General features: G+C 46.2%; 1 protein-coding gene across 1 annotated transcript in view; it reads left to right on the top strand.

Moving 5' to 3' along the window:
* Window positions 1-9455: 9455 nt before the first annotated feature.
* The window catches only part of LOC147693243 (uncharacterized), a 56795-nt gene continuing 42578 nt past the window's right edge, over window positions 9456-23672 (top strand). Inside the window, exon 1 of the mRNA XM_086933642.1 lies at window positions 9456-10120. Coding sequence (XP_086789768.1) covers window positions 10039-10120 — 82 coding nt within the window. The 5' untranslated portion in view covers window positions 9456-10038. The remainder of the gene's footprint in view (window positions 10121-23672) is intronic.

Here is a 23672-nt window from a genome sequence, read left to right as displayed (position 1 = left end):
ACGTCGAAATTGTTCATTCAAAGACGAGTATATGTACCATGCAAACTTGCTCATGGAAAGACTTTTAGACCGGGGATATCCATCTAAACTGATCCAACAAGCAATCAAACGCGCGTGGTGGACACCACGAGAAGACCTGTTGAGAAAGAAAGAAAAGAAAAAACTTGAACGGACAGTTTGCGTCACCACCTTTGGGTCATCATCCAACTTTCTTAAGAAGGTTATCTACCAGAACTGGCATTTAATAAAGGATGTGGATACCCAATTGAATGCCAAACCACTCTTTGCCTTCAAAAAAGATAAGAGCATTGCGAACCAAGTCGTCAGAGCCGCGGTTCCCAGCAAAAAGACCTCAACAATACGTCAATTTGTCAATTTACCCCCTGTCGCAGGGCACAAAAAGTGTGGAACATGCATGTGTTGCAACTCCACGATTGAGGGGAATGTATTCCAACACGAAGGAATCTCATGGAAACATAACACCTTTTCGAACTGCAAATCTAAAAACTTGATCTATGCCATTCTATGTCCATGCCCAAAATTGTACATAGGAAAAACCAATCAGGAAATCAGACAGAGAATCTCCCAACACAAATCCAGAATTAAGAAAAAAATCACCTCAGCACCTCTTGTACAACACTGGATTGATGAGTCACACGGAGACCTGGACTTCAGATGGACCGTCATCTCAAAATTAGAGCGTGACCAGAGGGGCGGAGACCTAGAGGCCAAACTAAAACAAAGAGAAGCAATGCTGATTCTAAAATTCAATTCAGCCACCCAAGGCTTGAACGAGATGTCGGAACTTTATAACTTATAAAGTGGTAGGTCTCTCTTAACTTCTTACACTGTGGTAAGCAATCATGGATCCAGTAGGTAACAGGAACCATACCTCTTGTATTGGTTGCCAGGCAACAGTGAAATACATGAGGAATCGGCACATCGAGCAATAAACGGACTACAACATGTCTTTGCGCACTCGCGTCCAATCTATATCCACGTCACACAGCTAAAAAACTACGATTCCCAGAATCCTTATCAGCAAGGTCGTAGGACTTATACAACCGGGTTAACCGGCATCAATACACACACAACGCTTCACTGAACGGAGCCAAGGAGGAGACTCGACTAGAGAGCACCGGTAAGCTTTCTCTAGCACCGACCAATCGGCAATTTCGACTTTGTGCTGAACGAATTACGCTCTTCTGAAAACGAGCTTAGATGGGCTTTCTTAGAAAAACGAGCTTAGACTGTCATTTTAATTTTAGAAACCTGGCCAGACCCAAGGCATCCTGCGCCGCAATACCTAAACGGAGCCGCGTATGGAGGATACTTAACTAAACGCCACCGGTAAGAGCGCCAACCCCAGCGTCACATTAATGTTTGAGAAAACCAGCGTGTCGAAAATATGTTCAGACTTGTCATGTCCTCCAATGATTCACGAGGGTTTCAATCCCGGCAATTTTTTCTAATTAAAGGTCTAGCAAATCCGTAACTAAACGCCACCGGTAAGAGCACAACCCAAGCGTTACATTAATGTTTGAAAAAACCAGCGTGTCGAAAATATGTTCAGACTTGTCATGTCCTCCAATGATCCACGAAGGTTTCAACCCCGGGAATTTTTTCTAATTTTTTCTAATTAAGGGTACAGCAAATCCACTAAGTCAGGTACCCCAAACAGCGCGAGAGGTTGCTCAGAGAACCCGTTTTATGTTACAACGAGTACAAGTGCGATATGCCCGGACCGTAGCTTATGACCACTAATACCAACCTCTTGTTTTCATCACAGGAGTGTTCGACACAACTTAAATCATTCTGACCACGCGGTCACACCGCCCATGTATGTAAGTACCCTGAAAGATGACTGACATGATTATGCCAGCAGACTGGCCAACTGATACTAATTATGCCCATTCAATCCTTAATATTACAGTTACCGGATTAGCTACCCTGTAGAGAGACCGACCTCTGACTCTTGAATACAGGTATGATCTAAGAGAGAGTGTGGGTGACTGATAGAAGTTGAGTGTTCTGAGTATGACTGACAGAGTGTTTTTTATTCACCCCCATAGATTGATTCTTCACGGTCCTGATGAGAATCCCTGGCACATAAGGGATTCGAAACGCGTCGACCCCTGTTCTCTTCACCATTGTGTTCTTTAATAGACCAATCTTCCCAGGATTACAAATTTGAAAACTGAATTATTAGATGGTCTATTATGTGTAAATAAGCAGAAACAACATTCGTTACTAATCACTAGTACCCGCACCTGTTTGCCAAAAAACTTTCATTCAATACAGGGCGTGTACACTAGTTGCGAAACCAGCCTATAGGTCAATTTGTTGTCTATTTGTCCAGTTTTTTATGTTTGTGTTTCTAAGTTCACGTAATGTTGTCTTTTGAATGTTTATCTTGTTTATTTTGCTTGCAATGTGATACATTCAATGTGGAATAGTGATAATTTTGTGACATATTGTGTGTATTTTGCGTTCTAAGTCTCCATGTTTGTGATATCATTCTTGTTGTGAAACAAGGTTCAACAAAAATAGATAAAAAAACAGAAGGAATAATGTTCTAATAATAAAAAGAACTATTCAAAAAACAAGACTAAAAGATTGGTCCTTTATAATTGAGGATTGTTACTCAATTAGAAAAACATTAAATTGAAGTGCAGTACTGGCATTTTCTTGTTGAGTTCTTAAACCTGGCACTGATTTCTGAGCAGCCAAAGTTCCTAAACCTGGCACTGATTTCAAAGCAGCCAGAATTCTTTAACCTGGCACTGATATCTAAGCAGCCAGAGATTTCTAAGCAGCCAGAGCTCGTAAACCTGGCACTGATTCTGAACAGCAGGACTTCTTAAACCTGGCACTGATTTCTAAGCAACCAGAGTTCTTAAACCTGCCACTGATTTCTGAGCAGCCAGAGTTCCTAAACCTGGCACTGATTTCAAAGCATCCAGAGATTTCTAAGCAGCCAGAGTTCCTAAACCTGGCACTGATTTCTGATCAGCCAGAGTTCCTTAACCTGGCACTGATTTCTAAGCATCCAGAGTTCTTAAACCTGGCACTGATTTCAAAGCAGCCGGAGTTCTTAAACCTGGCACTGATATCTAAGCAGCCAGAGATTTCTAAGCAGACAGAGCTCTTAAACCCGGCACTGATTCTGAGCAACCTGAATTCTTAACCCTGGCACTGATTTCTAAGCAACCAGAGTTCTTAAACCTGGCATTGATCTCTGAGCAGCCAGAGTTCCTAAACCCGGCACTGATTTCAAAGCAGCCAGAATTCTTTAACCTGGCACTGACATCTAAGCAGCCAGAGATTTCTAAGCTGCCAGAGCTCGTAAACCTGGCACTGATTCGGAGCAGCTGGACTTCTTAAACCTGGCACTGATTTCTGAGCAGCCAGAGTTCCTAAACCTGGCACTTATTTCTAAGCAGCCAGAGTTCTTAAACCTGGCACTGATTTCAAAGCAGCCAGAGTTCTTAAACCTGGCACTGATATCTAAGCAGCCAGAGATTTCTAAGCAGCCAGAGCTCTTAAACGGCACAGATTCTGAGCAACCTGAATTCTTAAACCTGGCACTGATTTCTAAGCAGCCAGAGCTCTTAAACCTGGCACTGATTCGGAGCAGCTGGACTTCTTAAACCTGGCACTGATTTCTGAGCAGCCAGAGTTCCTAAACATGGCACTTATTTCTAAGCAGCCAGAGTTCTTAAACCTGGCACTGATTTCAAAGCAGCCAGAGTTCTTAAACCTGGCACTGATATCTAAGCAGCCAGAGATTTCTTAGCATCCAGAGCTCTTAAACGGCACAGATTCTGAGCAACCTGAATTCTTAAACCTGGCACTGATTTCTAAGCAGCCAGAGCTCTTAAACCTGGCACTGATTCGGAGCAGCAGGACTTCTTAAACCTGGCACTGATTTCTGAGCAGCCAGAGTTCCTAAACATGGCACTTATTTCTAAGCAGCCAGAGTTCTTAAACCTGGCACTGATTTCAAAGCAGCCAGAGTTCTTAAACCTGGCACTGATATCTAAGCAGCCAGAGATTTCTTAGCAGCCAGAGCTCTTAAACGGCACAGATTCTGAGCAACCTGAATTCTTAAACCTGGCACTGATTTCTAAGCAGCCAGAGCTCTTAAACCTGGCACTGATTCTGAGCAACCTGAATTCTTAAACCTGGCACTGATTTCTAAGCAGCCAGAGCTCTTAAACTTGAAACTGATTCTGAGCAACCAGAATTCTTAAACCTGCATTGATTTCTGAGCAGCCAGAGTTCCTAAACCTGGCACTGATTTCTAAGCAGTCAGAGCTCTTTTAAACCTGCCACTAGGTCAGGAGCTGAAACCTGGCACAGAGTCATGAACAACTAGAATTATTAAACTGCAACAGGAGTTCTCAACACTCTGGACTGGGTCATGGCCAGGTAGAGTTCTTAAACCTGGAACTGTGTCATAAGCAGCTAGTGTTCTTAAACCTGGCACTGAGTCATAACCAGCTAGTGTTCTTAAACCTGGCACTGAGTCATACGCAGCCAGAGTTCCTAAACCTGGCTCTGGGGTCAATAAGGAGCTAGTGTTCTTAAACCTGGCACTGAGTCATCTTATACCTGGCACTGAGTCATAAGCAGCTAGAGTTCCTAAACCTGGCTCTTGGGTCAATAAGAAGCTAGAGGTCTGAAACCTGGCACTTGGGTCATAAGGAGTTAGAGTTCTTAAACCTGGCACTTGGGTCATAAGGAGTTAGAGTTCTTAAACCTGGCACTGAGTCATAGGGAGTTAGAGTTCTTAAACCTGGCACTGAGTCATAAGGAGTTAGAGTTCTTAAACCTGGCACTGAGTCATAAGGAGTTAAAGTTCTTAAACCTGGCACTTGGGTCATAAGGAGTTAGAGTTCTTAAACCTGGCTCTTGGGTCAATAAGAAGTTAGAGTTCTTAAACCTGGCACTGAGTCATAAGCAGCTAGTGTTCTTAAACCTGGCACTGAGTCATCTTATACCTGGCACTGAGTCATAAGCAGCTAGAGTTCCTAAACCTGGCTCTTGGGTCAATAAGAAGCTAGAGGTCTTAAACCTGGCACTTGGGTCATAAGGAGTTAGAGTTCTTAAACCTGGCACTGAGTCATAAGGAGTTGTGAGCAGCATGAGTGCTTTAACTAGGCGATGGAGCATGATACAGGGAGAGTTTTGAAACCTGGCACTAGCTCATGATTATCAGATTCATTTTTTTCAACCTTAGTGGAGTAATCCCTAAGATCTGTCGGTATTTAAATGGATTAGGTTATGGATCGCTTGCCAAGACATTGCGTATTTCCTTCCTCAACATCTCTCTTACTGCCGTTAGTGTCCTTACCACAGGAGGCCTTTCCAGCTGCTTTAGTTAATCTCCCAAATCTCCTTGCCTTAACAATCTTCATCAGACTCCCAATTGTCACATTTTCAGTGGGATGTTTGGGAAGCATCTAGTCTAGAATGCTTATGATATCCGAGTATTAAGGATCCCTGTGTGTCTTCTAATTGAATGGGGCCCTTTTCTCCAGGGTCTTCTCGGTATATCATACTCTGTAACAAACCTGTAAAGAAAACTTGTAACCCCAACCCACAAATGCTCTGGTAAATGAGGAAACTCCTCCAAGGGCCTTGAAAACAGCACAGAAGAGCAGACTCACATTCTTCTCCTAACTTCAGCCCAAACTCTTTGTCAAGGTCACAGTGAGGGTTGTTACTGGTCATAAAAATGGCAGACACTTCAGAACACTGTCATTCCAACCCCTGTCCTAATATGCTGAAGTTATTTCATTCTAAAACAAGTTAACACATTTCAGACAACCAGCCCAAATCTTACCTATGCCAGCTGTATTACTCACCATTTGACACTTAGTTCTATACTAATCCAAATGTATCCCCCATATTGAATCTTAACTACTAAATACCCAGCGGGGTCCATCAAAGACAATATTTTTTAACGGTATACAAAGGTTTGGGTAAAACCAGCCTTTTGAAACCCACTATTCTACCCTGCACAGCACTCTGTTGTCTTTTGTCTGCATATGTACTATAAAACTACCACATACATACATATATACATACATGAACAGGTAGCATACGCCAGCTGATCTATTTCCTAGTACCATTATCACTCCTTCAGTGTATGGTCTCGTAAAACCCAGGTAAGCAAAGTAAGTTTGGGCTCGTCTGAGTTCCCAACCCAATGACCACTACTGAAAATTCACTCAGGTACTTGAAGATCTCATGTGGCCCCCAACGTTGAAACCCGCAGTGGTAAGGAACATACCAACCAGCCGCAAACATACAGGAACAGTTAAGTCAAAGTGCCATCATCTGCAAAAGTGCCAAGTCACTAACTTTGATACCAAAGTCCCCATCTAAGAACATAAAGGACAAGGAGGAACCCTGGTTCCAATCCCTGAGTAGTGAGAAGGACATCAACAAGCCCTCTCCTGTGACTCAATTTGTATCCGGTCACACCGAAGAAGAAATAAAGTGGCAGTGATTGAGATTGCCGCACCCTGCCAGATAGACGAGGTGACATCTTATAGATACTCCAACGCAACGAATGCCGCGGGATAGACAGGGTTAATTCAATAGATGAAGGGCTCAATTCTGCTGAGGAATGGGGGGGATATGTCACTACCCTTCGCTAAATATCTGTCTGTAATTAAGCTACATTTACCTATATCATGCCTGTATGTCCCTTGGTATTCAACTATACTTGTTCCATCAGTTCACTTGGATCTGTTTTCTTGTGACATACCTATTGTATATATCAGATCCACACTCATGTTAATATGTGGTTATCGACTCCAATACTGCCAATGTGTGTACATTATAACTGTGACATGTCTAGATCCATAGAATGTTCCCACTCTTAAGAGTGCATTGTGTGCTTTGGGCAGCACTCACGTCCATGTGCAACGCCACTAGACCCACTTGCTCGCGACTCGCAGCAAGTGACACGTACCTAGAAGAATTACTTGCGAACCAATTAAGGGGTCCATTAGGATGGCGGACGGACAAAGTCTGTCCACCATCCTGTCGGGGGCCGGTACCGTCCGCCACGAGGGCGGAGGAACCGTGCCCCCAATTAGGATGCACCCGCCACAGTGGCGGGTGCATCGCACATTTTTCACATTGCGGCGGACGGTGCTTAAAGCACCAGCCGCCGCAATGTGAAAAATGCTTGTTGTGCGTTTCACAGCACAACATGACAGGCACCGCGTGGTGCCTGCCATGCTGTGCTGTGAAACCGTACCCCCCATGTGCACCCCCAACACCCACATTCACCCTGGGGACCCACAACGGGTCCCCAAAGCAGGAACCGTATGCCTTTTTGTGGTGGCATTGCCGCCACGTAAAGGCATTCCTCCCAGGCCATCCTAATATGGCTGGGGTTGTCTGTTAGACACCACCACCATATCAGGCCTTTTGCGCCGCGGTCGCCTTGCGACCACTGCGGAAAAGTGACGGACGGTCTTCCCCTCCGCCACGGTGACTGCCTGCCATTGTAATTTGGCGGGGGGAAGAAAGGTGGCGGACGGGCAAGGATGGCGGACGGATCGCCACTGCCTGCATGGCGATGGCAATCCGTCCGCCATCCTAATGGACCCCTATGTGTTTTGATGTATATTATGTGTGCCTGGGTCACTGTACACCAATATACTATGTGTAAACTGTAAAGACCTGAGCTGCATATATGAGGTCACACCATTGAAGGAATAACAAGTTTTGATGAGTGAGATCTGCATATGAATATCTTCTGCTGTTTCCCACGGTATACATGACATTCACCTGTTCGTTTTTTTTGAGTACTCATTACTGGTACATTTTCAATTGTCAACAGCGCAGCGACACCATCAATGTGCAATACTTCTAAAAATCCTACTTCACTTTCTATACCTCCTACTGATGTATTTTTTCACTTTTTACCTTTCAGGGAAACCGAGCACCGGATTGCTCGGTGAAGCGGTCCTCTCTAGCCAGAGCTGCCTATTCCCTTGACTGAAAGGCGGGAAACTCTGTATTTAAACTCCACTCTTGGTGAGAATCCTTGTCATTGCACCCGACAAAGCCGACTGAAGCGACTTTGTAGAACACATACGCGGAGCGCTGTCCCACATTTCCCCATCATCGATCCTGGTAAGAATTGGCGCGTTTAGGCCCATCTCCCTTCAAGATCAGTTCCATTCATGCAACCCACCTCTAATTTTTAAATCTCTACAGAAACACTCAGTGCGTTGCCACTGATCACCTACAAAGGGATTTCCCACTGCTACGGCTGTAGCGTAATATTCACAGAGCCTCCTTGGCCGATCTACATTATCAGATTTGCAGTCTTCCCTCACATTGAGGTAAGATTTCCTGGGCCACCAGTATTATATCACACAGAGCATTGATATTCACTGACTGGTAACCGCATTATTCTTCTTCTTTTAATTTCTTCTCACATTCCCAGTACCCAGACAGGTCCTCATGAGAGTAACCGCTTTTTCTTTATTCTTCATGTAGGGCACATCATTTGCACGAGGCTGGGCAGTTACATTTTCAGATACCCCTCAATCACATGGCCTTTTATTCATTTTTTCATTTGTGCCGGTATATGGGCCTTATGCTCTTTTTATTTTCCCCAATAGATGTCCCTTCATCAATGGTCCTGAAGAGACCCCACATTGATTAGAGGGTCGAAACGCTGTTGACAAACAGAAGAAGCGAACCATTTCATAGCACATTTCACTGTATATAGCTCCTGTTCACATAGAATCATTTTTGATAATGGTCGACTTGTACAAATTGTGGAAACCTTGTATATAAGACTCACATTGTCACTTAGGTTTAGGTTCCTGTTCTTACCTGAGACACAATGCACAAATGTTTCTTTGATTGACAACAACGTATATATCTATTTTTGTTTGAAAGTCTATAAAATATGTTACACTGAATCTATTGTGTTAGTGGTTCCTTCGCCCTCTGCCATTACCTAACCCTCTATAGTGCTATTGTGCTTTTTTATCATAAGTATACAGTATATCATTCCACAGGAACCACTGTTTTTCCTACATAGACATGTACTGCAGCTTTTGCTGTGGTCAATGGATCTTTGGGGTGACTTCTTGAGGGTGTTCTCTACGTCTCATTCAGTTGTTTGTTTTAGCTATGCTTTGCCTGCATACAGACACAAGCTCTTCACACCTATCATGCTGATTCCCCTAATTAGATTTTAATGAGCCCTGGCACAGCTGGATGTATGTGCTTTACAGGCCAGGGAGGCCTTCAATCATGTTAATTGCATCCTAACAACTGTTCTCATAAGCCTCTGTTAGTCATTCAATCCCTGAGCTTGGAAGATGGCCAGAGTCAAGATAGAATATCTTGTGTTGTGCAAAAGGGCGGGTCACCTCCGCCTCAACAGCAAGCCTCTGTGGTGCATTTCCCACACTCTATGAGAGAATCTTGAAGATCCAGCAGCTCCTAAGCCTCTGCTGTGTGTTTTTCACAGTGCCAGTAGATCCCAGGATCCTGTGGTGTATTTCTCAGAGATGAGAGAAAGTTGAAGCATTGGCAGCTTCCAGGCTTCTGTGGTGCACATCTCATACACCCTCAGAGGAGCTGGAACCTTGGGAGATCAAACATTCCTGTGATCCATTGCTCAGACGCTGGGAGCAGCTTGCAGTCTCAGAAGCTTCCAGGATCCTGTGGTGTACTTTGAAACCCCGGGAGAAGCTTGAAGTCCCAGCAGATCCCGGGCTCCTGAGGGGCACTTCACACTCACCCGCAGTGAAGCTTGAAGTCTCACCATCTTTCAGGATACTGTGGTGCACTTCTCACATACTGTCAGATGAGAGTGGAGCCTGAGTAGCTCCTGTGGTGCTCCTGTGGTGCACTTTTCATACACCCACAGTGGAGTTTGGAATCTTAGGAAATCCTATAATCCTGTGGCACATATCTCAAACTCTGAGAGGAGCTTGAAGTCTCCAGAGCTTCCAGGCTCCTGTCTTCAGATCAGATCTTCTTGACATCATGAAGTGGATGACCAAAACCTCACTCTTTCTCCTGATCCTCTGCCTCAGGAAAGAACAATGCTCGGCTGCTCCTGTTGAGGGTGAGTACAAAGACAGAGTCATGGAAATGGAAAGAGCAAAGACCCACCTTCCAAGCAGTGGCCACTGCACTGCATCATAGTTATGCTTGGTGCATGCGCTCCACACAGGGGTTGCTTGTTACACACCCAATAAATGGGAAGGCCATGACACTAGGTTCTGGCATGGTCTGCTCCATCACTGGGAAGGAAATATGACTCTTCATTCTAACTTGGTGTCAGAAGGGTTTTTTGCTGAAATGTTGCACACATTTAAGATATGAGGCTAATGTGTGACATACCAAGTGACTGTATTTCCCTCCAAAGTGATGTAAAAAAATGGGGGGGGGGATTAAAAAACAAAAGCATTCTCAATTGGATGTCCCATTGGAATATTTGGAACTGCTGAATGTAATTACACCAAACTTTGCAAAACCATTACTTAGAATGGATTATGCTTGAGGTGTTATGTACAAATTTGTAATACAAAATTGTTGCGTAAACTTGATAGAGTTAAACCTATGCATATCTTGAACAAGCATTGTTTCATTTGCTTACAATTTAAACCCATTTGGCAAATCTCCCACAAGGTGTGGGTACAAGACATCCTTTGTGTTTACAGAAGCAATGGAGCCTCTTCTCAACAACAGGAGGCTTGCCCCTTCCACAGAACATATGGTCTCACCACTCTCTTGCCTAATAAATGTGATGGTTTGCTTGAGCATCTCTTGGTCTTAAGGTCAGTGCTCCTCCACAGTCACCAGTGATCAAAGCTGGTGGTGGATCATGGTTACCAGGAAACACCCCCATCCTCCTCTGACCTCTGATGTCTATACCTTCTGTTATTACATCAGTTATGTTGGTGTTTCATATAATGCTCACACCATCAGGTGCCTCATCTAGTGTGCTAAGGAAGTGGAGGTGACAGAGAAGCAAGGTTGCCCATGTCCTGATGAAGGATAAGGTTTGTGGGCAGATGAAGATAATAATTGAAAGCAGGTCCTACATGTGCATACCCCTCTATGTGAGAAGATCAAATCAACCAAGTTTAGAGGTGTTTGTAGAAACGACCACTGAGAGAAGATGCTCTGGGAGTGCATGAGGTAAGCTAAGCTATGAGAGAGAACAGTTACCCATTCTAGCGCCACCTCCTCAAGCAGATGCCAATACCAGGACAATGCCACTGACAACACAAACAGTTAAACAAGTGTCCTGGAATTCGTTTAGTTTCTTATTAGCTGCCAAAGTAGTCCATGAGTTGGCCCTTGAGCCTGACATCGAGCAGGAAATGCCACAAATGTTTGACAGAGATCAGCGTGTTAGGGTCTGTATGCTAAGCAACGCATGTCCATCTTCAGTTCAGGGTGAGGTGGGCATACAGCGCTCAGGAGTTCTAGAGCTATGAGAGATATCAGATAAAGGGTATGCCCCAAAACAGTATTTGTGAGTGGCAGGCAGTGTAGTAGTGTTCTGATGATGCTGGAAGAACCAAGCCACAGTCAATCAATCAATCAATCAATCATTTGATTTGTAGGGCGTAGCTTGTCACCTGTGAGAGTATTCGTGAGGGTATCCAGGTGCCACAGAGGCTTGTGAGGGTCATGGACAGCTTTGTGAAATAGCCTAGCTCTTCTGACGGAAGTAAATATATATTTTTCATGCAGAGCAAAAACGGACGACCATGTTAACACAAATTTAAATTGTTCTAGTAATGTTTACAAAGTTGGCAAACCTCACAGTTCATGAAGATTCTGTTGTTTCATTAACTTGGGCAAACATTTCTTGCAGAGGGAGATTATTTTTTTAAAGAATACAGGAAAGAATGTATGAAAAATATTCTTGGCAATGGAACTATTTGTTTGCCAAAAGTAGGGTTTCGCAAGTAATTTTCCTTGCAAAGCTTGCATTTGTGGATTGCTGCCAAGGGTCTTTTATACAAAGCATCAGTGAGTTTGCAGATGACGACCTTCACAACTCTGTAAACCTCTAAGATACCAGTCACTTCTGGAAGACTGCTCCCTAATAGGAGGCATTAGGTTTGGCAGTGGGCAGCAGACCTGGGGAGGTCAGGTAGATGAATGGTGGCTAACTCTTAAGACCCTGAAATGAAACAACTCTTTTCTGAAAGATCATACTTCCCACCTGTAAGAATTCACCAGTCGTTACCTACCTGCAGCGATCAAGAATGTTCAGTTACTGTCCAACTCTAAATCAAATCCTTTAAATGAGTACTGGTTTCAAAGCTATGTTGTGCATCAATCTAACACTAGTACTACCGCATTGACCGGTGCACTAGTGTGTAGTGTAGTTTCTATATTCCCAATAGGCTCTGCGCATTGGAATACCATAAACAGCAGTGTAGACTTAGGGCTGAGGTCATCTAGGTCTCTAATGACTATGTTAGACTTAATTAGTTTTGCCAGCTAGCTCAGAGGTCACTGGAAACTTTCTCGAATGAATAGGGAGGGGTTAACTTCCCTGATTTAGACAAGAAGGGATTAGCTTCTGACAACCATATAACATGACAACTTTGCTCGCCCAGAATAAGGAGTGTGAAAACAATAGACAGCTATTTCACTCAGTCAATCGTGCATGCTTAGTTCCACCAGAGTGCAGACAAATAGAGAGACAGGAGTTTTCAATAAAAGGTGTTATTTTATTGAGCAGTCTTCTTTCTCATGCAAGAGAAATGAATTGCCACAATTGCAATACTTATTATGAAGTAAAGTGCGTACAGTAAAAGGAGTATTATAAAATATTACTGTAAAAGCATTGATATGGTTTCTTAGCCATATGATACTTTAAAACGGATAAAATATTTACATACATAAAAACATTGACTAACAAACTCAACTGGTGCTTCTAAGATACGCCTACCCCAGTGTACCTGACCTAAGCCTAATATGTGGGAAGGAGTAAGTAAGTTGCAGTTTTAAGTTAAGTTGGTTTTATTTGCCAAGAATCTGAATCAAGAATTCTCTCTAAGGTTTGAATCAGCTCCGTACCTTGGTTATAGAATGAAGGAGGTATTGTATCTCGTTTCTCAGGACGTGATCTCCCAGTAACCTGCAAGGGTGACTGGAAACACCGGAGCTGGATTTCTCGGTGTGAGAAAAGGCATCTTCTCCAGTGTGTCAAAGAGGAGGGGCGGCTTCCTTCGGGTCTCGCATCAACTGGGCTTTGGATAAGTAGATAGCTGCTCTGCTCCACACCACCGTGTGTTTGCTTAAGGCAAGTGTTGGTATATTTATACCTGGAAGGTGCCGTGTTTGGCGTAAGGTTGGACATAAGACGTCAATAAAAGATGTCACTAAAAACTGACTGTTCCTTTAGTGCTCGCAGGAGTTCAATGACAAATCGAAACAAAGATCAATGGGAATTCCTAGGTTGCTGAAGGTTTGGTGTGTCGAAAGAACTCGTTGTACTCTCTAGGAATCTAAGGAAGTAGCCTTGCCGCATTTGGGCTGCGTGGGCTACGGCTGAATATGGGTATGATTCGTATGCCTTCATTAGGACATGATTTATCACAACCGCATAAGGGCATGAATCAGGAATATTTAATTAGGGTCCTAGATACATTCACAACAAGTGAAGATCGGCCTGTGCATCACCAGAGCTTGACAGACACCTGAGGGGGCAGGGGGCGGAGCTAGAGGACCCATGGCAAAGTATCAAGGCTTTTCATGAATCTTTCCCCTATGATGGTTCAACTAACTATTTCAACTCCTCTGCTCCTCCTCCTTGGATATAAAATTACTGATAACCCTGTAGCAGCCGCGGTCCGTGCAGGTAAAAACAGTGGGGCTAAGTGTGTGGGGGGGATCTCGACATGCGACCATGAGGGAAAATTAAATAAATAATTAATTTTCCTTGTGATCGTCTATTGAAATCCCCCGCCACCGGGCCACACCGCTCCACCGCTCTTACCTGCACGGACCGCTGCTGCCCTGTAGTCATATAATTCACAGAGTTACTTACTGTACACATGTGGGTTTGTAGAGCCCTGGAGGCAAGCATGATTGTGTCTGTAGAAAGTTATGTGATTTACAAATCACCAAAGTTTGGAGTGAAAGTATTACTCACCGTGTTAAACAAGCTAAAGGTTGAGCGAACTTGATGTGGATTGCAGAGGTATGTTTCAAAGTAGGTTGAGACTTTGAGCCAAAGCTCACCCCAAAACATCTGTGTGAAAACTCAAACCATCACAATTCACAATAGATGAACTACCAGTGGATATCCGGGCACATACCCATATTATTAGTTCTAATTATTCCCAGGTGGGTAACTCCACTCCGCCAGCAGAGTTTACCGAGTTTTGCCTACTTCACGCTCTGTTGCAAACTCGGAGTTTAGGCAAAACACTGACTCCGTGGCGGAGCTGTGTTAGCCAGCCCCTCCAACCTCCCTAATTAATTATAAATAAAAAGGCACTTACCTGCTGTGGCTGCCTCCTCCTCGCCACGGCTGCTCTCCTTCCTCGTCCTTGCTGTCCTGGTCTATTGGAAGCCCCAGGGGAAATGACAACACAAAGTATCAGGGAAGGTCAGACAACAGCCCGCACAACAAGCATTTGCAAAGCAATCGGTCTCGCGTCAGTGAGAGTTTGAGCTATTGGCATTGTAAATGATCATGTTTTTTCCTATTTGTTTAATGAGAGAGCGTGCCAGAAACGCATAAAGAGGGAGGTTTTGTGTAAGCAGAAGACATCCTAATAAGAGGAGTAGAGCGTGGGTTTGAGGAATGGAAACTTTGAATTGTTACGGGATAGAAACTGTGGCTGAAGACCTCAAGTTAACCACATGAGAGAGGTGGGAATAGTGCATGAGAGACCGAGAGAGATGAGGCAGAGACAGTATGAGAGAGAGACCTAGAGGAACAAGTGGAAGGGGCACCAAGAGGGGCAAGGCGAGAGGTGACCTAGTGCACAGCGTGTGGAGGTACAGGAAGGTAGCGTGTGTGAGCTGGCAGTATGGAGAGGAGACAGCTAGTGAGGGAGGGATGAGAGAGGGCCCTGGTCTTGCGAGACAAGAGTGGGTCATTGGAGCGTGAGAGGGAGATGAGAGGGGAAGTGGGTGAAGCAACAACCACCCAGCCTCAGCTAAACTGTTCCTTAGGTGTAGCTCACGTGGATTTGTAAAAACATTTAACCTCATGAGCGCTAGAGGAATTCCGCTCCTGCGCTGAGATTTTTTAAAACGCATGTTACGTGATGAGCTGGGCTCGTCGTCAGCGTGGAAGGGGTTAATTCACTTTCGAGTGCCACTTCCTGCAGCGCGGTGTAAGTCAAAGAGAAGAGCGTGCTATAACTACCTTGCAGTCTAGTAATGGTTGATGTCTGTAGACAGCACTGGGAGATGCAACGTCCCTGCCCCTTCCACCTTCATGAGCTGGGTTCTCAGGCAGATGCAATGCAATGCTGGGAGAAAGTCAACAGCAGAGACATAAGGCAGAGTAATGCGATTCCCTTCCTGCCACTCGCTTTTTAATCAAAATAAAACCAAAAAACAGAAATATGGAGAGGGGTCAGCAGGGCGGGAGGAGTTCATTAATTCAATTTGTATTGTGGTAAATAATGGACTGAATTATTTACACCAAGGCAGCTGAGTAGAAATAGTAAGGGGGAAATACATTTGTGCATTCTGAAAACGGAGTACTTTGACCTCTACCTAGGGTAACAAAAGATGGCTGTTTTCATCTGACCCAAACTAGTAAAACACACCCATAAGATCCTGGGTTAGTCTGTACAAATAATTATTCCTCATGATTCTCACGAAAAACCGGTAAGAAAAAGTAATCAAACTATATTTTGTGGCTGAACAGGTGTTAAAGGCCTACAGGGAAACGCAATGTTTGTGTTTCCCAGAGAGGGCAGGCTCTACGTTTCCACTGTCCTGACCTGCATTGTGTGGTGCCAGTCTTCACTCATTCACTCATTCACGTAAGCCTTGCATTGCATCCTCAGCTAAGTACTGATTGTGGAGAACATTAGGGTGTGGCGGATGTGTCCTGCACTGTCAAAAGCACACATTTGTAGCACAGGGCATATGTCCGTCTCCCTTTGCTTGTTATGTTCAGTAGGGTTTGAGCCAGCTCTGCCGTTGGCATGGAGTAGATCGCCTGCTGTTTGCTCAGCATGTGGAGACAGCATGCAGTCCCCCAGGCTTCATGACCCACTGTCAGCATGTGGAGACAGCATGCAGTCCCCTGGGCTTCACAACCCACTTTCAGTCCCCCAGGCTTCACGACCCACTGTCAGCATGTGGAGACAGCATGCAGTCCCCTGGGCTTCACAACCCACTTTCAGTCCCCCAGGCTTCACGACCCACTGTCAGCATGTGGAGACAGCATGCAGTCCCCCAGGCTTCACAACCCACGTTCAGTCCCCCAGGCTTCACGACCCACTGTCAGCATGTGGAGACAGCATGCAGTCCCCCAGGCTTCACGACCCACTGTCAGCATGTGGAGACAGCATGCAGTCCCCTGGGCTTCACAACCCACTTTCAGTCCCCCAGGCTTCACGACCCACTGTCAGCATGTGGAGACAGCATGCAGTCCCCCGGGCTTCACAACCCACGTTCAGTCCCCCAGGCTTCACGACCCACTGTCAGCATGTGGAGACAGCATGCAGTCCCCCAGCTTCACCACCCACTGTCAGCATGTGGAGACAGCATCCAGTCCCCAGGCTTCACGACCCACACTCAGCATGTGGAGACAGCATGCAGTCCCCAGGCTTCACAATCCATTGTCAGCATGTGGGGACAGCATGCAGTCCTCCAGGCTTCACAACCCACTGTCAGCATGTGGGGATACCATGCAGACCCCCAGGCTTCACAACCCACTGTCAGCATGTGGAGACAGCTGCAGTCCCCCGGGCTTCACCACCCACTGTCAGCATGTGGAGACAGCATGCAGTCCCCCAGGCTTCACAACCCACTGTCAGCATGTGGAGACAGCTGCAGTCCCCCGGGCTTCACAACCCACTGTCAGCATGTGGAGACAGCATGCAGTCCCCCAGGCTTCACGATCCACTGTCAGCATGTGGAGACAGCATGCAGTCCCCCAGGCTTCACAACCCACTGTCAGCATGTGGAGACAGCTGCAGTCCCCCAGGCTTCATGACCCACTGTCAGCATGTGGAGACAGCATGCAGGCCCCCAGGCTTCACGACCCACTGTCAGCATGTGGAGACAGCATGCAGTCCCCCGGGCTTCACAACCCACTGTCAGCATGTGGAGACAGCATGCAGTCCCCCAGCTTCACCACCCACTGTCAGCATGTGGAGACAGCATGCAGTCCCCCGGGCTTCACAACCCACTGTCAGCATGTGGAGACAGCATGCAGTCCCCCAGCTTCACCACCCACTGTCAGCATGTGGAGACAGCATGCAGTCCCCCAGGCTTCATGACCCACTCTCAGCATGTGGAGACAGCATGCAGTCCCCAGGCTTCACAACCCACTGTCAGCATGTGGAGACAGCATGCAGTCCCCCTGGCTTCACGACCCACTCTCAGCATGTGGAGACAGCATGCAGTCCCCCAGCTTCACCACCCACTGTCAGCATGTGGAGACAGCATGCAGTCCCCCAGGCTTCATGACCCACTCTCAGCATGTGGAGACAGCATGCAGTCCCCCAGCTTCACCACCCACTGTCAGCATGTGGAGACAGCATGCAGTCCCCCAGCTTCACCACCCACTGTCAGCATGTGGAGACAGCATGCAGTCCCCCGGGCTTCACAATCCACTGTCAGCATGTGGAGACAGCATGCAGTCCCCCAGCTTCACCACCCACTGTCAGCATCTGGAGACAACAGGCAGTCCCCCTGGCTTCACAACCCACTGCCAGTCTCCCAGGCTTCACAATCCACTGTCAGCATGTGGAGACAGCATGCAGTCCCCCAGGCTTCACGATCCACTGGCAGCATGTGGAGACAGCATGCAGTCCCCCAGGCTTCACGATCCACTGTCAGCATGTGGAGACAGCATGCAGTCCCCCAGGCTTCACAACCCACTGTCAGTCCCCCAGGCTTCACGACCCACTGTCAGCATGTGGAGACAGCATGCAGTCCCCCGGGCTTCACGATCCACTGTCAGCATGTGGAGACAGCATGCAGTCCCCCAGGCTTCACAATCCACTGTCAGCATGTGGGGACAGCATGCAGTCCCCCGGGCTTCACAACCCACTGTCAGCATATGGACACAGCATGCAGTCCCCCAGGCTTCACAACCCACTGTCAGCATGTGGAGACAACATGCAGTCCCCCAGGCTTCACAACCCACTGTCAGCATGTGGAGACAGCATGCAGTCCCCCAGACTTCACAATCCACTGTCAGCATTTGGAGACAGCATGCAGTCCCCCGGCTTCACAACCCACTGTCAGCATTTGGAGACAGCATGCTGTCCCCCAGGCTTCATGACCCACTCTCAGCATGTGGAGACAGCATGCAGTCCCCCAGGCTTCACAATCCACTGTCAGCTATTGGAGACAGCATGCAGTCCCCCAGGCTTCACAACCCACTGTCAGCATGTGGAGACAGCATGCAGTCCCCCAGGCTTCACAACCCACGGTCAGCATGTGGAGACAGCATGCAGTCCCCTGGGCTTCACAATCCACTGTCAGCATGTGGAGACAGCATGCAGTCCTCCAGGCTTCACAACCCACGGTCAGCATGTGGAGACAGCATGCAGTCCTCCAGGCTTCACAACCCACGGTCAGCATGTGGAGACAGCATGCAGTCCCCAGGCTTCACAATCCATTGTCAGCATGACTGGTAAACACTCCACTTTTTACCACATATGGTACACATAGAGCCTGTAATTGTGGCAATGCAGATGCAAAGCAGAAAGTGAAACATGGACTCTATCTACAACAATGATTAATGTAACTCTTTTCCCTGTTATTTGACAGAAAAAAACGACTGTCAGAAAAAGCTTATATACTAATATTAATTATGCATTTTGGAACCCTGAAGAGAAATTCCAAATTGACCTACCCAATGAGTACGACCAGGAAGCATGCACCAGCCACTGTCACATGTTTATATTGTTGAGTTTTGAATCCTGGATACTGTTACCACCAATAGAAGACCATCCCTACAGAGAGACCCATGGGGGAGGCAACACGAAAGCAGATTTCCAAAGACGGAGGGATAATGTTAATGTAGGCTCTGTCTCTCCCAGCATTCAAGATTCTTTTTCGCCCTCACCTGCTACAGGGTGAGGTCACAGATGCTACCTGGAACAAGTCTAGTTTAAGTGCATGCGCTGGGCGCCCTTGGGCAAATATGAGGAGAAAAGAATCATTTTAAAAGACTGTTTATCGAGAAAGGTCCTCCGTGTGAGAGTGCGTGAAGCAATGTGAGGGATAGGTGTGCCGGGAGAAGGCACCGAAACAGAAAGTTGTGCTCACGGTGGAGTGAACTCAACACAACTCCCTCTGCACCAGGGAGGGCAATGTAACATGACAATGAAAGTAAAACCTGAAGCGTGGTGCACGTGTTTCGGGCGCAGTGCTGATAGTTAAAATATGTTCACAATTAATAATGAGCAGGAAATAAAAGAAGTAGTCCCAATAGGAACATATTCACACCTACAGTGTAAGAAATTATAGTTGGCAGGTGCTCCTGAGCGGAAAAAAAGGAAGTGATGTATCGGGAGCAAAAACCAATGAGAAGCCAGCAAAGAAGAGCAATGCAGGAGTAAACCAATAGTAAGCAGAAGGCAGGATTACACTCCCTATAGTGATTACAGCAGGTCTTGCAGGCAACGCATGCGCGCTGCCTAGGCTCTACCTAAAAATGAGAGTGGAGGAAGGAGGGCGCAGGGGCAGCAACAAACAGCAGTGACAGAATAGTGTTACCCTGTTGTCAAGACCCGGGCTCTACCCCCCTAGGATTGCCAACCACCTGCTGCACACAGCCCAAAGCCTTGCATGGCAGGAGCTGGGTGCATGACTTGGCCTGCAGCTGGCCCTGCTCTCAACTGTCCACTGCAATTTGCCCTTGGCCTGAGGCCAGGTCCTGCATCTGACCATCCCCAGTCCTGTGTGCAGCCAACCCTCTGGTGCTTGGGCTGAAGACCATGCACATCATGGAATTGGGCATAAAGTCTAGTCTGTATACAGGCCAAGGTGCACAGCTTCTTTGGAAGTCCAACCTGCCACAGGTGGGCAACCCCCACTGGTTGCCTACCCTCTTTGGCTGTGTTCCGCGCAAAGATTAGTTGAGGACCTGCACCTTACAACCCCCTGCTGGCCACAGGCCCTACTCCCAACTCACCACAAGTGCTGCGGCCTTGTGCTATGGGGGACTGCATTGTGCCTGGCCACCAAGCACCAACTTCATGGCACCATGGGACCATGCAAGCTTCACACAGTGAACTTTACATTGTCCCACAGGAGTACCATGGCACCTTATGGTTGGCTGCCCAGGGCCCCACCGGAGTATAAATATAATGTAATTATAAGAAAATATACCAGCTAACCTGGGTGGTAAACCTTGCAACGTAAGGTTACTAAAAAGGGCCTGATTGGTGAAGGTGCTTTGTGGTTAGGGGTGTGTGGTAAATGTTGCATACCATTCAAAAGCTGCTCTGACCATGCGTCCAGGCTGAGTTTCTAAAGTTGAGGAGGTGTCAAGGTGTCAGCATGTCAAGTTGTGTTCCTAGAGCTCAAGGCTGCCCTGCAAGCTGTACAAGGGTAATGGCATGACATTTTAGGGTACAGCTCTGAGGCTCACTAATATAGCCAAACAGAAGGGCGTGAGCTGTCGCTGAACTCTCTTCCCATGTCCAATCAGATTACTGGGTTCTTCTTCATTGGTGATCATTTTTGAAAGCAGGAAATATGAGTCAATTCTAAAATGAAATATATTATATGTTTTAAGATTACATTTTTTCTCAAATTGGCTTTCTGCAGTTTCCGGTTTGCCACAAGGAGCTATTAGAGCAGTGTTTCCAAATCTGTAATACTTAAAAAAAATGAACTTCATCGCTTTCAGCCTTCAACAATTACACATTTGCTGGACTATTGTTTGATGAAAGGCTTGGCTGGGAGTGGGGGGAGACTAGCAAAAGGCAGACAATAGGAGCACTCCACACTGCCTTAACCTCATAGCAGATGTTTAGCTGCTCACCTGGGCAATAGGTGCAACTGCTAAGAGCAGTGGAGACAGGACACGTTTACAGCCCAGATGAAACCTTCTCAGAGAGGGAGGCACTGTGAACACACAATGCATCAATGCTTACTGAATAACAAAGTTTGCTTTTGAGATTATGTGACGACCGGATTTTCAGACCAGATAGAATCAGCTCACCAGAGCACCACCAACCCAGCCGAAACGCAACCACCTCCCTCCTCAGGACCCATCTATCCAGGCACCTGGGTACCTACCTGAGGATGGGGAACTCGCAATATACAAGCTCATATCATCAGAAACACCACTAAATCTTTAGGGATTACTAGGAATACTCACTGATTACTAAGGAAGTCCATGCCCTACACCACACTCACACAATATAGTCTCGCGACCACATGGGCCCAGACCATTATACCCTGGGGCAGTCCTAATTATATACCATTACACACTGGCCACAACCAGTGCTCGCTCAAGACACAAGCCACAATCCTGTGGGTATACTCACTAACATCAGTCAGTGCTCCCATTAACGCCTCTTTCTCTAGAGACGATCTCATTACACACCAGTGTCCTCCCTGGTGCTCTCATTATCGCCACTTTCCCTAGAGGCGATCTCATTACACACCAGTGTCCTCCCTGGTGCTCTCATTAACGCCACTTTCCCTAGAGGCGATCTCACTACACACCAGTATCCACCCTCGTGCTCTCATTAACGCCGCCTTACAACGACGATCACTTTCCTATGAATACCTTCAGCTCTCTCTCTTTATGTTGGGAAGTTTCTTTCACGATTCACTAGGGGATCACTACTACAATATTATGAATAAAGGCCGAATTACTTAGTGTATAACTTATTCTCTTAGCTCAAGGGCTCCTCTCTCCCTAATTATTCAGTTATTACTTACCTGATCAGGGGTAGCATCTGTTCCAGCTGTAACACCTGACTAGAAGAAAAGGTTACCTGCACTGTATAAGAATAAGGCATACACTGGTTCACTAAGAACTGGGGTATCTTTATTACAATAACAATAACACCATACTATAACACATAGCCTGAAAAGTAAAATGGGAATAGACACATACACAGATCTGCGGGGTCTCTGTAAAGCTCTATTACTATACCACATCCACATGTAATTAACAGGGACTGTAAATAGACTGCACACCGCTGAAAGAAAAAGGATTAGCAATACAGTAGGGACAAGGTTAATGTTTAAGATAAAGAAGGATATCACCTAAGGAGTATGCGGTCTTGCTCTAGCTGTCATCTGGGCTCCTCTCTCGTCTGTGCTTTAGCTCGTCTTAGATCCTCTCCTGCACTCTTGGACACACATCTGCGCTGATCACTCGGCACTGGATTCTCTCTCCACCTTCCAGCTTCAGCCTAATTGTTTCTGCCACTCTGATAACCGTTCGCTCCACTAGCTTCTTCACTCTGTCTGATTATCTCTGTTCCAATGTCTAATTCACTCCAGCTGCTCCCACAGATTAATCCACGATATAACTTCAGTCTCTTCCAAAAGGCATCACTTCAGACTCCAGCTGATCACAACTCCTTCTGATAAGTAACTGCTTCTGACTGCTTCCTTCAGTTCCAAACATTATCTCACTTCTCTCTGTTCAAAACACCATCTGCTCACAACTGCTTCTGGTTTCTCTCTCTGGTTCCACCTCACTGACTGTCTGTCTGTCTTCTCTCTGTTCCAAGCATCTTCTTCTTTCTCTGGTTCCAACTGTCTCACTGACAAACTGACTTCTCTCTGTTCCAAGCATCCACTGTCTCTTCTCCTCTCCTCTGCTCCAACTCAACTCTTTCTGCTCCAATCATCGACTGAACTCCTTCCAACTCAAACTCTTTCTGACTGACTCCGCCTCTGCACTTCACTAATATGGAATGCTGTCTCCTCATGGAAAGTTCCAGCCAGCAGCCTCCTCCCACCGATTCCATGTACCAGGCTCCTTGCGCTAGACGCTCCTATAGTGACCAGCTGCTTGTTTCGTTTAGAGACCTGAGCCCAGAGACACTTCCTGATTAGATTCAGCTCTGGCCGGTTCTCTCCAGTTCGCTTAGGGCGAACAACACCTTATAACTAAAACATTACCTTTACCCTGCAATCATCTCAGTTCTGCAGGGACAGAAAGCAAAATGGAGTCTCTCTAGTTCTGGGCCTTGAAGGCCTGAGAAGGATGAAATAACACTTAGCTCTGTCAGAGTACCTACACAAACCATACTAATATGTAATATAAAGTCAGGACTACAGGATCTACCCTCTACTATAGGTAGGATGATGAAAGGACATATAATTATGTCAAAGCCAATAGGCAATAGATGGATTAGAGTCAAGAATAAGGGATCTATCATCATATTAAGCAGCTATCCTCTAGTTTATGCTTCTAGGTCTGGAAAAAGGCCTTAAAAGGACCAACACAAGGCAAGAATAGA

This window comes from Lissotriton vulgaris, chromosome 8 (assembly GCF_964263255.1).
Source record: "Lissotriton vulgaris chromosome 8, aLisVul1.2, whole genome shotgun sequence".
Taxonomy (NCBI): domain Eukaryota; kingdom Metazoa; phylum Chordata; class Amphibia; order Caudata; family Salamandridae; genus Lissotriton; species Lissotriton vulgaris.
The sequence above is the reverse complement of the archived record's forward strand: the minus strand, read 5'-3'. Positions and strand labels throughout refer to the sequence as shown.